The sequence below is a fragment of the Molothrus ater genome, assembly GCF_012460135.2.
Source record: "Molothrus ater isolate BHLD 08-10-18 breed brown headed cowbird chromosome Z unlocalized genomic scaffold, BPBGC_Mater_1.1 matZ_random_MA36, whole genome shotgun sequence".
NCBI lineage: Eukaryota > Metazoa > Chordata > Aves > Passeriformes > Icteridae > Molothrus > Molothrus ater.
In genome coordinates, this window is record NW_026530821.1 from 225,533 (window position 1) to 239,307 (window position 13,775).

At 45.7% G+C, this 13,775-nt stretch overlaps 1 protein-coding gene across 1 annotated transcript in view; it reads right to left on the reverse strand.

Moving 5' to 3' along the window:
• The window catches only part of GRIN3A (glutamate ionotropic receptor NMDA type subunit 3A), a 67,880-nt gene extending 55,453 nt beyond the window's left edge, over positions 1 to 12,427 (reverse strand). The window contains exon 1 of the mRNA XM_036403364.1: positions 11,662 to 12,427. Coding sequence (XP_036259257.1) covers positions 11,662 to 12,363 — 702 coding nt within the window. The 5' untranslated portion in view covers positions 12,364 to 12,427. The remainder of the gene's footprint in view (positions 1 to 11,661) is intronic.
• Positions 12,428 to 13,775: the final 1,348 nt, after the last annotated feature.

Here is a 13,775-nt window from a genome sequence, read left to right on the forward strand (position 1 = left end):
ATGATGTTAGCACTTGAGTGCAAGTCTTGGTCAGCCTAAGATACAGAATCGTAGAATGGTTTGGATTGGAAGTCCCAAGGACAGGGACTTCTCCCACTAGATCAGCCTGCTACAAGCCCTGTCCAGCCTGTCCTTAAACACTTGGGGATGGGGAATGTACTACAGTTATTACAGCAATGTGCAGAATTACACATTTCAGTCACCTGGGATGGAACTAAAGAAAGTGAAAAACTATAACCTGAATTGATTTTTATTGCAATAAAGCTTTGATAACCCAGAAGTGCTCTGTGAGGTGTGTGGCAAACTGGAGTGAAACAGACAGCCAGCAGTGAGAATAAAAGCAACAAAGGGAGACTCAAGAAACAAGGATCTTCTGTTAAAGGATGCCACAGCACCACAAAACATTTTCAGTGGCAGCCACATCAGTGTCACACTGGGCAGTCATTGTTTATAGACAGGCAACATGTCATGGGTAATTCCCTGGCAACTTTTAATCTTCCAGAGGAAACTTCTGACAAAGCACAGGAATACACCTGGACTTCATGCCTGGACTGGTAGACCAGCGGCTATTCCAGTACTCAGTCCAGTGTATTTTCCTGTGATTTTAACTGTATTGAAGAGGAATGAATTTCCTGTTTGAGTCCCCTGTTCAGTGGTTGGACTGCAGACTCATTTCTCCTCATCTTACTGACAATAATAAGCCATTTTGCTGCTTATTATTCTCCAATAAAATTGTAATAATTTTGTATGACTCTCGGAAGAAAGCATTTGCTTCACAGTGCTGGCCTAATATGGATCCACAAAAAGATGGATTGTCTGAATTATTCTCGATCATAGTTAGTGAATTGCTTTCTATAGGATTTTAGGCAAAGTGGGAACTCTCTGGTGAAAATAAGTCAATTTCAGGTAAAATTAAAGGTTAGAGTTGACAGAAGTCCAAAGTTTGCTTATGAATATATTTTTACTATCAGAGCAACAAACCACAGATCCTATTGGACTAGTTTCTCATTCAAAACAAAACAATACCACACTTAAATGAAGTCTGAATGCTTTTTTTAAAAATCATGCCAATTGCATCAGAAACAGCATGCAGACACTCCTACAACTGAAAATATTCACTTCAGCTGTTTTTGTTCTCCTCAACAAGAACATTTTCCCCTTTTGATGAACACTTCAGTAATCAAATTATACTAGGACAAATGCTTATAGAAAACGCACAGTAAAACCAAACACTTGAAGTATTTGCAAGTTCCAGATTCCATGTATATCACCAATTCCTGTATTTATTGGACTGGGGAAAAAAAATCATGGGCCTAGTTAGACAACCAAAACTGTATCTCAAACTGGTCCTTACTCAAAGCCAGTGAAGTAAAAGGAAGTACTCCCATAGATGTTTTGTAAGGCTCTGGGATACTGCCATTCCTTTGTTCTGGCTTGTTCCAGAAATTTCAGGTGGTTTTCAGGCAGAGAAATAAAATGTCTGTGATTATCAGATGTATTATTCACTGTGAATTCTCACTTCATTTTCCTCTTAAAGTACAGTTCTGGGCAGGAATACAAGGGCAGTATGAGCTGGTCAACAAGCTCCTATTCCCTGTCAAACAGAGCATCTTTCTTCTGCTAATCATGTGGCACTGCTGCATCCCACCATCGGTCTAAATTTGCCACTTATAAACCTGTAAGGGTTGTGAACACCCCAGGAGGACATTGTGGCACAGCTCACTTCCACATAACTGCATGTTACATATTTATATGCACTGTCAAAATGGTGGGAAGATACAAAACTGTGTTTCACTGGAATCCAGCAGGCTGAACTATTTATAAATAAGTGCCTTATTTTTGGTGCTCTTCAGTGCAGATGAACAGTGAGTGATGAGCAATTTATGTTGCTGATCATTTGTATCACAATAGAGCCTTGCAGTCTTTTCCTGCAGTTCATAGACTCTGTAAGTTCAGGATCTGTAGTATCCAACAGTGGAAGACAGGACCTCAGAACAAAGACCAGTGGGCAAGATAAAGAAAGGATGAAATGAGCATGACACACTGAAAATGGAATACAGATAGATAACAGAGCATCTGAAAAAATATTTGAGCATTCCTGGGGATTCTGGGCATCAATATCCAAAACAGACCCACGACCCATCTATCTCTCAAAAAATAAATTCTCATTGTGAAGGAATCCTTTCCCAAGAGTACTCCACATGAAGGGATTCTCAGTTTAGACAACGGAAGAAAACATTAAACAAAACATGGCTTAATGAACATGAAATAAAAGTCTTTAGAAGGATGACATGCTTGGAAGAAATCTTAGGGGTATAACTGAAGTGAAAAAGGAGGTTTTAATTAACAAGCTTGTAAGCACCCTGTACTCTGTAAATAATTCATGTATATAAAAAGACGATCATAAGGATGACTGAATAATCATCATTTTGGCTTCCCTGTGTTGACTGCTGATGTAAGATTCCTAATCAGATGCCACGGGAGTATTGTTAACCATACCAGCTACCCAGGATATTTCTGTACTGATACATTGTGATAGGAACTTTTATATAAATTATTAATAGGTGTTTTTTCTCTCCCCATTATCTCTGAGGAAGAAACACTTATGCCATGTTTTACCATTTCCCTGGTCATGAACTCTGCAGCAGACACTTTCACAGACCACAGAATAATTTGGGTTGGGAGTGACCTTGAACACCATTCCATTCCAATCCTCTGCCATGGGCAGGGACACCTTCCACTAGACCAGGTTGCTCAGAGCTCCATCCAACCTGGCCTTCAACACTTCTAGAGACAGAAGATGAAACATCTGAAATTGTCATGCCTTGACACTTAAACAAAAAATAGCAATGCTTTCTGCTGTAACTATTTACCTGTGTTTGCCTCAAGGCTGTCAGTGGGTATCTATTTGTTGCCTCTGTAGTTCATCACCTATCACACACAAAACTTAAGCAGAAGAAGCCCAGGCACATAAACCTTCCATCTTGTTGCCATCTAAGGCAGGGGTAAAATCAGCTCTATAGTATTAGCACACTAAAACAATGTAAATCACAGTTAAAACACTTTCAGTATATTCTCAAAGGAGGGCAGCTCCAAATAGAGGTCAGATCTGGTTTTCTCTCTTTCGATACTTACACTGAGTACAGGAAATTCTTAAAAACAACTGCTGTCTTACAGAAAGCAGTTACATATGAGTGAGCCTTACACACTCAGAAAGTGATAAATAATTATGCATTCACCTAAAATAGCACTGGAAAATTACCAAATTGTGAACTTAATAATACCAACTTTTCACCTGATTTGCAAGATAAAAAGATCTTTTTAAGCCAGTTTGAGTGAGTATGCCATTAAAATTAGTGTAATGCAACTGGTTTATCAGTAGCATCAATGAGAGAGGCTGGTGCATAATTCAGCTGCTCTTTCTGGTTCTTATTTGCTATGTCAAATAGCTCCTTCTTTTCAAAAAATGCAAAACTTCATTTTAAAATCTCAGTTAATGCTTGAAGATCTGTCTTGTCTTTTGACTCTGTCTCAAGTTAGAAAGTCTTGTAAAATGTCGTATAGACAGCATGGGCAATAATTTCCTTCACAGTCTTAAAGAAGCTGGAAGTGGGATAGCATGCCTTCAGGGAAATACTAAGAGTATAAAATATGCCTGTGCAGCACATTCATAGATTTTTATAATCCACTTCAAATACTTTCCACATTGTAAAACAGGCTTCGGAAATGATCATCATAGATGAAAGCGAGTGAAAAAAGAGTAATAAAAATACTGTAGAAAGAAGAGGAAAAAATGGCGGCTGCTTCTTCTGAGCTCCCCAATGTTTGATTTTTCCTGTATAATAATAAGAACTGAATGATCACAGTAATTTCCCCATTTTCTGTGGTTCAGTGTCAACTGAGGGTGTTGACACTGTTTCTGTGGTTCAGTGTCAACCTGTCCCCACCTGTGCCCTCCTCCTCCACCCCCCTCTCTGCAGCCTGAAGGCACCCAGGATGAAACATTTCAGATAGAAGTTAATTATCCAGCACTAAACTGCACACCAGACCTTTCCAAACTGCTGCCAACTGGAAACCTTCCCATCAGCTTCTGAGGGCTCTCCCAGCTCACCATTCCTGCAGCAGGGAGGATCTGAGAGGTTCAGCATCATCTCCCTGCTCACTGACAAGGCACTCAGAGCTCGCAGAGGCACAGGATGGCAGCCTGGCATGAGGGGTGGCACCTGCTTTCTGCTTGTACCTTGCTCCAGGGATGCAAGATGCTCATCAGCGCCTGCATGGACCCACACTGCAGGGAAATGACACACAGAGCTCAGGTCTGAGGGGTGAACATCAAGCCTGAACAGAGAGATTCTCTGGAACCCTGTCTGCAGCCCAATCCAAGTCTCAAGGCCAACTGCACACAAACTTTTGGTTGCAATGCCCTACAAGTGCAGCATGTAATGTTACAATGGCTGTGGTATGCCTGTCTCAGTTCTTCATGAAGAATATTACCAAGAGCAGTGTTATCAGCTTGCTGTGACAGCTGCAAAGCACTTGGGGCCAAGCTATGAACTTCTGAGTCACATTGATGAGGAGCCCCTTGAACAAGCAGCTTTGCTCGAGTGTGACTCCCTTAATAAATGAGTCATCCATCAGCGCTGCCTACTCAAGCTTAAATCCTTCTCCCAGTTCTCCTGCTACTTCCACCATCTGCACATCCTTTCCCTGTGGTGGTGAGAACCAATTTGGCTGACTGACAGGGTTTTGGGGAAAATGTGGAGTCTTTCAGGGCCAGAGCAGAAGTAAAGTACAGTCACTAATGTCCAAAGCTCCAATCGTTAAGTCCCTGTCCCTGAACCTGCTCCCATTTATTAGGAAATCCTTGTTGGCTACCTACTTGGTATGATGCTGCATGCATCCTAGTAACCTGGTGCTCTGAAATCCTAACCAGTCTGACCCTTTGTCCCAAACTATCATGAGGGACTCTCAGCATGAAGTTTGCGAAAAAGGCTTCCATTAATAAAACCCAAATACACCAAGGCCTCACACCCTTTGCAAGACATCCCTCTGGCAACAGCATTATCTACATTTGATATTAATTCCTGTTCCCATCACTGCATCCTAGATGCTGGCTTAATCAGTTTCCTGAGAAATCTGCAGGAAAGACAATGCATTTTGGGGGGGCGGGGGGTGGGGGGGGAATGCTTTTTTGGGCAAGCATTACTCACTGGAAGTAACTATTCTTAGCCAGGGATCAAGACAGCCCTGTGAATTCAACTCTGATTTGGGCAAGCCATTCTTCTCTGTGTTCGGTGATTCCAGCTCTTTGTCCAGTGCTTTCCTACAAAATTCAGTTCCCTTGTTTTTTGCTGCTAGAACCACAAAAAGTAAAGACATAGGGAAGGGCACTTCTTCTTTCTCTTCTCAGTTCAGCTTATTTTCTCCTTCTCTTCCCCTGTGTCACTGACATGTGACGTTTCCAGTTTTCTTGCTTCCTTTTCTTGTTCTCTTCCTCCTCTTTTCTCTGGGTGCTTTCAGCTCTTCAGAACAAACTCTGCAATGCACAGCTATTTGTATTGCAGTGAGACCTGATGCACTCTCATTTCATCAAATTGAGAAGACAACCCTTCCACTCTTTAAAAGCCCTTCAGTGAGACCTACAGAAACATGGGTTTATAGTCTGAGTCTTTGTTGGAAGGTAAATTTAGGTTTTTTTAAAAGAAACTGCTTTTTCCAGTTTTTTGTTGATTATAATAAATATGTAAATTCCAGACATGTTATGCCTGATTTTCTTCCACATTTAAAAATTGATTGGGAATCCAGAGAAGAAAATAATACAACACAATATAAACACTTTATTTGAGGGCTTAAAACTGTAACTAGATCCAGCACAGTCTTAAGTCCTAAAACTATGTATTTTCAATATTTCATGGGTTTAAATAGTAAACAATTTATTAAATATACCCTAAATGAGAACTTTCTAAGGTAGTGTGTGAATTTAATCACAATAAATAAATTGAATAACACATCACAAGATCTTTTATTGATTTCTAGTTTCTGGAGCTCTACTTCCACTGGCTTTCATGAACAAATTCTTGGGGGAAAATATATTAAATACTCCAACTTACTTTTCTTTGTTAACAATCTGTTCAGTACTCGTAACTTATGTACTCATATAGAATCTGACAACAGGTTGTCTTTAAATTTGTCTATTCTAGGCAAAATTATAATTTTTACTTAGTGGATCAAGCCAAGTATTCTTTGATGTTTCTTCTGATGATGCCTGTCCTTCAGCAAAGTAATAATCAATGATTTAACACTGTCATAATTTAGTCACTCATCACTGACAGGAGTTTGTGCGGTGCATTATGAAAGACCTAGCACCAAGAAAGACATTGTTTTGTGAACACCCAGAATAGAAAAAAAGAGCCAAACTCAAAATAAACATCATGTATGGCACTGAATTTGATGTTAACTCAGCTTTTCTGCATCAAAGAATCAGCATGAGATAAGGAATGAGAAAATCTTGTTACTGGGCAGCTCTGAATGAGTGCTATCCCAGCAGACTTCTGGCTCTTTCTGTCTCCAAAGGCTTTAGTATTAAGAAACCTGAGGAGAACTGAAGTTAAACATTCTCACCACTTCCTTGCATTCTGAAAAGGGATTTTTCTACAGGTTTGATTAATTGGATCTTCCTTAAACCTTTAACTCCAATAAAGAGACTAGTTTGGGTTTTTTCTCCCTTTCTTTGTTCCATGCAAAGATTTTTGATAGAGGAAATATCACTGGGGTCTCTGGCTGAAAGAGAAGCAACTGGGCATTTGTTTGCACATCCTCTCAATTTCTGTCCTTGATTCCTCTCAAGACCCCTCTCATAAACCCTCCTGAAGTACACAAAAGGCAAGTGCCACACACTATTTACTCAGTGCCAGGTCAAGAGGGTTGCTGGCCACAGGGAAAGACTGAACATATATTCCTCATCTACACAGAAACTAGCACAAGCTCCCAATATCTGGACTAAGACAGATTAGCTGTGGCAGTATGAATGACCAGAGCCTGCAGCCAAATGTGTGTGTTGCATTCTCTCCCTGGAAAAAGGAATTATTAAAACTTTCTCCAAAATCAAACCCCCTTTTCTGCAAAAATGAAATTCTGTCTCTGAGAAGGAAAGAAAAAAGTGTCTCTGGGCATTTAGTTGGGCAGAAGCTTTCCCACATCTTTGTCCCTTTGCTGTAATTTCTGCCTGCCCTCACTGGTGCAATGCATAGTCTGTGTCTTGCAGGTCAGTATGACTTCTGAGGACACTGTATTCACAGTGGTACTCCTGTCTGTTTCCAAAAAGACCTGTAATTCCTCACCCAGGCTGGTCTGATATATCTATAAATTAGGAAGCTGTTAAAAAACTCAATTCCTTTAAAAACAAAAAATTAAATATTACAGGCAGTTTCTTTTGACAGCATCTCTTCTGAGGATGAGCTTGCTTTTCACTGGAAAATTCAGTTTAATCTGGAACTTTGATTTGGTTTATTTATTCTTTTGGCCCCTTCTGAAGTCATAGCAGTAATCAGCAGCACTGCAATTTCAGTTCCTTTAAGAAACTAGGTAAAGCACAGACTGGCAGGGACCGATGATTTGGAATTACTTTATTCAGTTTAGTTACTCTGAGAAGATTCCTTTTCATGTTAACAGACATCAGAGGTCCTGATTTATCTGAAACCCACTAAAAATACTCCTTTGAATTCAGAGAACACTGCTGCGAACATGACCTCCCCTGTGTTTCTGATACTATCACCAACAAAATGGATATTATGGGCTATTCTTCCCAGACTCAGCTCTGAGCTGTACTACTAGAAGCAATATCACTGTATTTATTTATGCTTCATGTTCCCTGGATCTTTTCCCTGTTCCATCCATGGGAAAATTAATGACACTGGTTATCTTGGAAACAAAAGATAAAGTGCTTCTCTTGATACAAACATACATAAGGTGACAAGCCTTGCCTCAGTGGCATCAGTGCTTGTGAAGATGCTTTCTCCAAAATAATGAGCTGTCAAAGCTTCACTGCAATTTGCATTTGTATTAGTAGTGAAGAAATCCAATGCCATTTTTTTTCCCTTGCTGAATGACAGTGTTAAATTGTTACTTTTGCTCACTGAGTGTGAAAATGAAATGAAGCGTCATTTCAGTGAGTGTGAAATGACAGTAAAGTGAGAAAAGTAAACAGCATTTTTTCAGGTCACAAAAGCACTTGGATATACTGTAAGTGTACATTAACAATTAAATCACAGATATAAAATGAAAAAAGTGTGTCACATTTTACTCTGTGTAGCCTCCCTTGAAACCAACACACTCCTGAACCTCTAGAATAAGCTGTTGCTTTGTGGGAGAATGAGTGTAGTAGCACACCTTGTGGTGGCTGTTGCCTTGTGATCATTCATGGCATGTGGAAAGACTTTGCTCTCTTTTTTTATCCTCAGGGTGGTAGAATTTAATGAGAAATTGATTTTTAAATATGTGTGAGCAACCACAGAACTTTTGAAAACACTGTCTAGGTATCTTTATGTGACTGTAGCTGCCCGTCTGTGGTGCTTCATATTTCCTCTGATGTTACACGTCTGAAGTATTACTGTCATCAAACACCACAGAGACAAGAGGCAGTATTGTTGAAATGTATTTAATTTCTGGATCTTTACCTTCCCTTTCATTCTATTGCTTTTTTCCATGTTAGAGGAGATTTGATCCAAGATCAACATGCTTTTCAATTACAGTGAACATTTGCCTGTTATAAACTTCTGCATGAAATAATGACATTAAGAATCAGCAGCAGTACAAGACATTGCATGTGTATGCTCCCGTCCTGTTGCAGTGTGGAAAATGAGACTTTGCTAGACATTACTACCTTAAGATCACCCTAATAAAAGATTTCAATATTAAGGAGAAGCAGTATGACACAGCATCTAGTAAATACTGGGTTTGTTATGCTTGCCATGGTCTTCACATGAACACAGTACAAAATGTTCTCCAAGGGCAAAACAAGTTTTGGGTATGCTCCTATGCCTGTGTGGAAGGAAGATACCTGCAGGCACTCCTAAGGGCATGCTGCTGTGATTTTGTGGGAGGGAAGATGCTCTGTCCAAGCATCAGCAGGAGGGGTGACCCCAGGGGTGCCAAGTCAGAAGCAGGATTAGAAATCAGTCTTCTTTTCTTCTCTGGATATCTGCATGTTGGGCCTATCAGTGAAATCTGCCCCGTCTATAATGATGTCATGTACAACTGCCTCCTCCAAGATTGCCAGTCAGTAGAAAAAGGCAATCTGCAGCTCCAGGTCTGCAGAGACAGGAAGGTGACAGGTCTGTGGCATGTTCATTTCATGTCAGTGCTGGTATGGGACTGTGAGGAACACAAAATCCCTGCCTGCAACAGAGATTGCCAACAACTCCAGGGACTCCTGGGTCCAATATGCTCTTGGAAATCCTGTAACTCTAGAAGTATGCAGGGCAAGGCTGCTGTAGCACTGCCTCCAGCATTAGCCTAAAAATGGTATGTAATAAGTGAAAATATGAAAAAAAAAAACAGTGTTCAGAAAGATGTCAGCCCTTCCAAGACAACCTTGATAGACCAACACACTTGAATACAAGTGCCGGCTGGCCTTTGAGTAAGTCTGAGTTGTTTTTTTAAATCCACAGATCCTTGAAAAGTAATTTTTTTAAAACTCAGCCCAAAGGAAAAACAGAGTCTGTTCAGCACAGGTGCAGTGCCAGGCATTGGTTTCACTGTCACTGAACACAATGCCAGTTAAAGCCTGCTTAAGAACAAAGTCCTGATTTGGACGACTGATCCTTTGGGCTCCACACTGAGAACAATCTGAAAGTTAAGCAGGAGCTTTCAAGTCTGTAGAAAGCAGCAATGAAATATAACCCTGTGCTGCATGTGTTGAACACATCTTGTGAACTCAGGCAGCTTTGGGTGACCTTAGACCTTTCTCTGAGATGGAAGATAAAATAATGCTAACAGTCAGAGCAAATCCTGGGTTCAGGATTTGGCCCTCAGGGAGCTTTGGCTGTTGCCTCCAGCACCATTGTGACTGCAGCTGCAAGGCTGGTAGATGTAACAGCAAACTTGGATGCTACTGGCACCATCAACAGCAGAATTCAGCAGCACTGATTACCCCTGAGTTTCATCTTAAACCTAGAGAGATCTGAGTTTTGGGTTTTGCTGAGGTAGAGAAGCCTAGCTGAATTAGAGGGCTACAAAAGAGCTGGAGAGGGGATTTTGACAAGGACACAGAGTGACAGGAGGAGGTGCAGAAGCTTCAAAATACCAGAGGGCAGGGCTGGATGGGATATTAGGAGGAAATCCGTGACTGTGAGGGTGATGAAGCCCTGGCACAGGTTGCCCAGAGAGGCTGTGGCTGCCCCATCCCTGGAGATGCTCAAGGCCATGCTGGGTGAGGCTTGGAGCAGCCTGGTCTGGTAGAAGGTGTGGAAGTGGGTGGAATGAGATTGTCTTTAAAGTCCCTTCTGACTCCAACCATTCTGTGATTCAGACCAGGATACAGCAGTCACATCTTCAGTTATAGACTAGGAACTGCCTAATGCAGACTTTTTCTTCCTTTTCTGTCTCAATTCAAACACACAAAAACTGAAAAAAACCCAAACCCATAGAAATTAGATTCAGGCTGTGGTCTGTATTTGTTTTTGCAAAGCAAATTCACTTGGCAATGTGTTTTCTAATTATATTTTGAAAGCAAAGTTGAGCTACCTCTTTTTACATCAAACAGCTATTTATCCTGTACTTAAAAGGCAGCTGTATCATTTTACTTATGACTTTCCTTGCACAGGCTTTACAGAATAGAGCATTTTCTTTCAGCTCTTTTACCTGGAGATGATTCCTGACATCAAATGCAGTTTCAAAATACTGTATCTATCACCCTCCTCCAGAGTGTGTAACACTAAGTTACATGTCTTTGTATAATAGAAAGTTTAGCTCCTGATGCTACTTCTGCTTGTGCCTAAGAGTTTTGTCAAACAAAAAGAATTCCATTTATACTATTTGTGCTACAAAATCAAGCAAACAGGATGGGCAGCAGTTTCCACTACTTTAGTTAGGCAACTCGAATTGGCAAAAATCTGATCTAGTACCAACGCATGAACTACAAGTGAAACTGAACTACAGAAAATCCTGGCGCTTCAGCTCAGCTCGATGCAAAGTCAAGTTACACTGAGCAACTTCCCTGAGAAGTGTCACCTGGTGCCCAACCTGCAATGGCCGCACACAGACCACAGCATTAAGTCCCAAAACAAACAGTCTGAAAGCCGTTTGGGTTTTTTTCCGTTTGCCTTTTTTTTTTTTCTTTCCCCCTTAACAACCTTTCCTTGATATGCAAAGCATGTCCTGGACCCCCTTCTGCTCTCGGCTCTGCAACTAATCGCAGTGTATGGCTTCGGGCTAACAACTTCGCTTGTGCCACCGAGCTCTTGCCTGCCTTTCCACGGAGAGGATGTTTCTCCCCGTCCACCCCAGTGCTAAAGCGGAACAGGGCGCTAAAGGAGGGAGGGACCGAAAACCGATGCCGCCGGCCCCGGGGTTGGAGCGCTTCTCCCTCGGTCAGAATCCTCCTGCCGAGACCCCTGCCCTTCCCTTGCCCCCCGCTTTCTCCCCGTGTCCCCAGCGCCTTACCAGGCTCCGCCGGGGGAACTCGCCCAGCACGATGCTGACCACCGGGATACGCAGCGCGGCCGAGATGAAGTCCAGCTCCAGCATCTCCCCACGGCTCTGCGGGAAGGCGAGGATGGCTGAGACCCCCTGCACCACCACGGTGTGGCAGAGACTCTGCAGGAAGGAGACGGGGTCGTTGCTCCAGGAGGCGCTGGCTGAAGAGAAGGGGAAGAGGGGCAGGTCTCCCAGCCCCGCCTCGATCGCCATCACCACCTCCAGGGACAGGTTGTAGGGCAGCAGCCCGGGCACACCGTTCAGGTTGGCCACGGCCAGCAGCAGCGCGTCCCGCGGCGAGGGGGGCGCCCGCCGCTGTCCCCCGCCGCCGCCCCCCGCCCGCCGGCCCCGCGGCCCCTCGGGGCGCCCGCCCGAAGCCTCCCCGGGCCAGGCGGCGGCGGCGGGGGCGGCCCGGGGCTGCAGGTGGGTGGCCCCCACTCGCACCGTGTGCCCGATGCGCCGCAGGATCTGGCAGGGCTGCGGGTGGGACGCGGAGCCGGGCACCGCCGCCAGCACCAGGGCGCAGGGCGGCAGCAGCAGCAGGCACGCCCGGCCCAGGACCCCGCGCACCCCCGGCCGACACATGGCCGGGAGCCCCCCGCCGCCGCCGCCTCCTCCCCCGGCCCCGCCGCCCGCATCAAGCGCCTCGCGGGCGGGCGACAGCGGCATCAGCCGCGGCGGGCGAGCCCCGCGCAGAGCCGCCCCCGCCGCCGCCCATGGGGCCGCCGCCGCCTCGCCCCCGCCCCGGGGCTGCGGAGAGGCTCAGCCCCCGGACCGCCCCCCTCGGTTCCGCGGGGCCGGGAAGCACCCGACCCCCGCCCGGCTACCCCGCCGGGAGCGGGATGCTGCCCTGCCCGGCTCCCCCCGCCCGCCGCTCCTCCGCAGCCCGGGCGGGCTCTGCGCCGCTCAGTTCCGCGCTCTCCGCTCCGAGTCCCCCGGCGCGCCCCTGCCCGGCTCCCTGCGCTGCTCCGCGCTCCCGGCTCCGCTCCCCGCCTCGCAGCGTCTCCGCCCCGTAATCCCGGCCCGGTTCCTTGCACCAGCCCCCTGCCCTTGTCCCCCCGCAGCCCTCGGAGCGCTCCCCGCCGGCTCCGGAGCCGGGCAAAGTTGCCGGTGCGGCTGCGGGCGGTCGCTGGGCTGCGCTGCGCTCCCGCCGGGAGGGACGGCGAGCGCCGGCCCCGCTCGGCTCCTCCCCGGGCCGCCCAGGGGAGGAAGGGGCTTGGGGGGCCGCCCCTTTGCACCCCCGGGGGAGCGTCCCGGGACGGCCCTTACAGAGCCCTTGGTGCTGCCGCGGGGCGCCCCCCTCACCCCGCCCGAGCGGAGGAAGTTTTCCGTGTCCCAAGGGCTGCGAACCGAAGGTGGGGCTTCGGTTCCCCCTCGGATGGAGGGGGAGCTGTGTTTGCCGCTGCCGCTTGTTGTGGAAAGCAGCGCTGGCAGTGCCCGGTGCCTTCCCGTGCGCTGCTGCTTCGAACGGAACCGAGTTCCGACACGTGTGACCCGAGATCCTGATTCCGCAAACCCGGGGCACTGCCTAACATAGCTTTTGGGACAGAACACCCTTGTCCTAAGGGAAAACAGGGCAGAGCTGAGATGGACGTTTGTGTGCATGTCTGAAAGGATCAGGGGAAATCCCCGTCCTTGTCTTAGTTCTGGTAGATGTGTTTAATCCTGGGCTGTCGGAGCCGTGCAGACCCCGGGTCTGAGACTCCAATACTGTGCGTGGGGCATTACACGTTCCACTCCTGTGGTGGATCGCAGGGATCTTAGAGGAATCCCTCTCCTCAGCCACGCGGAGGAAATCATCTGACGGGTCTCCTCGGCAGCGAGGCGGAGGCTGCCAGCTTTAATACACCTGGGTGTATTTTCTGCCCGTGGGACTCCTGTCTTCTTTCCCTGTTTGAGTCTTAGGTGCAGTGCATGTCCTGCATGGGAGGATGGTTTGAGACATTCACTCCTGGAGTGTTTAGAGGTTTTTTTGCACCTCCTCCAGCAGTTTACCCTGACCCAGTGTTTTAATTTAAGACCTTCTATGAATATTAACTTTCTTTCCCCTTTCTTTGAGGTTTATCTTATAAAATAATAGA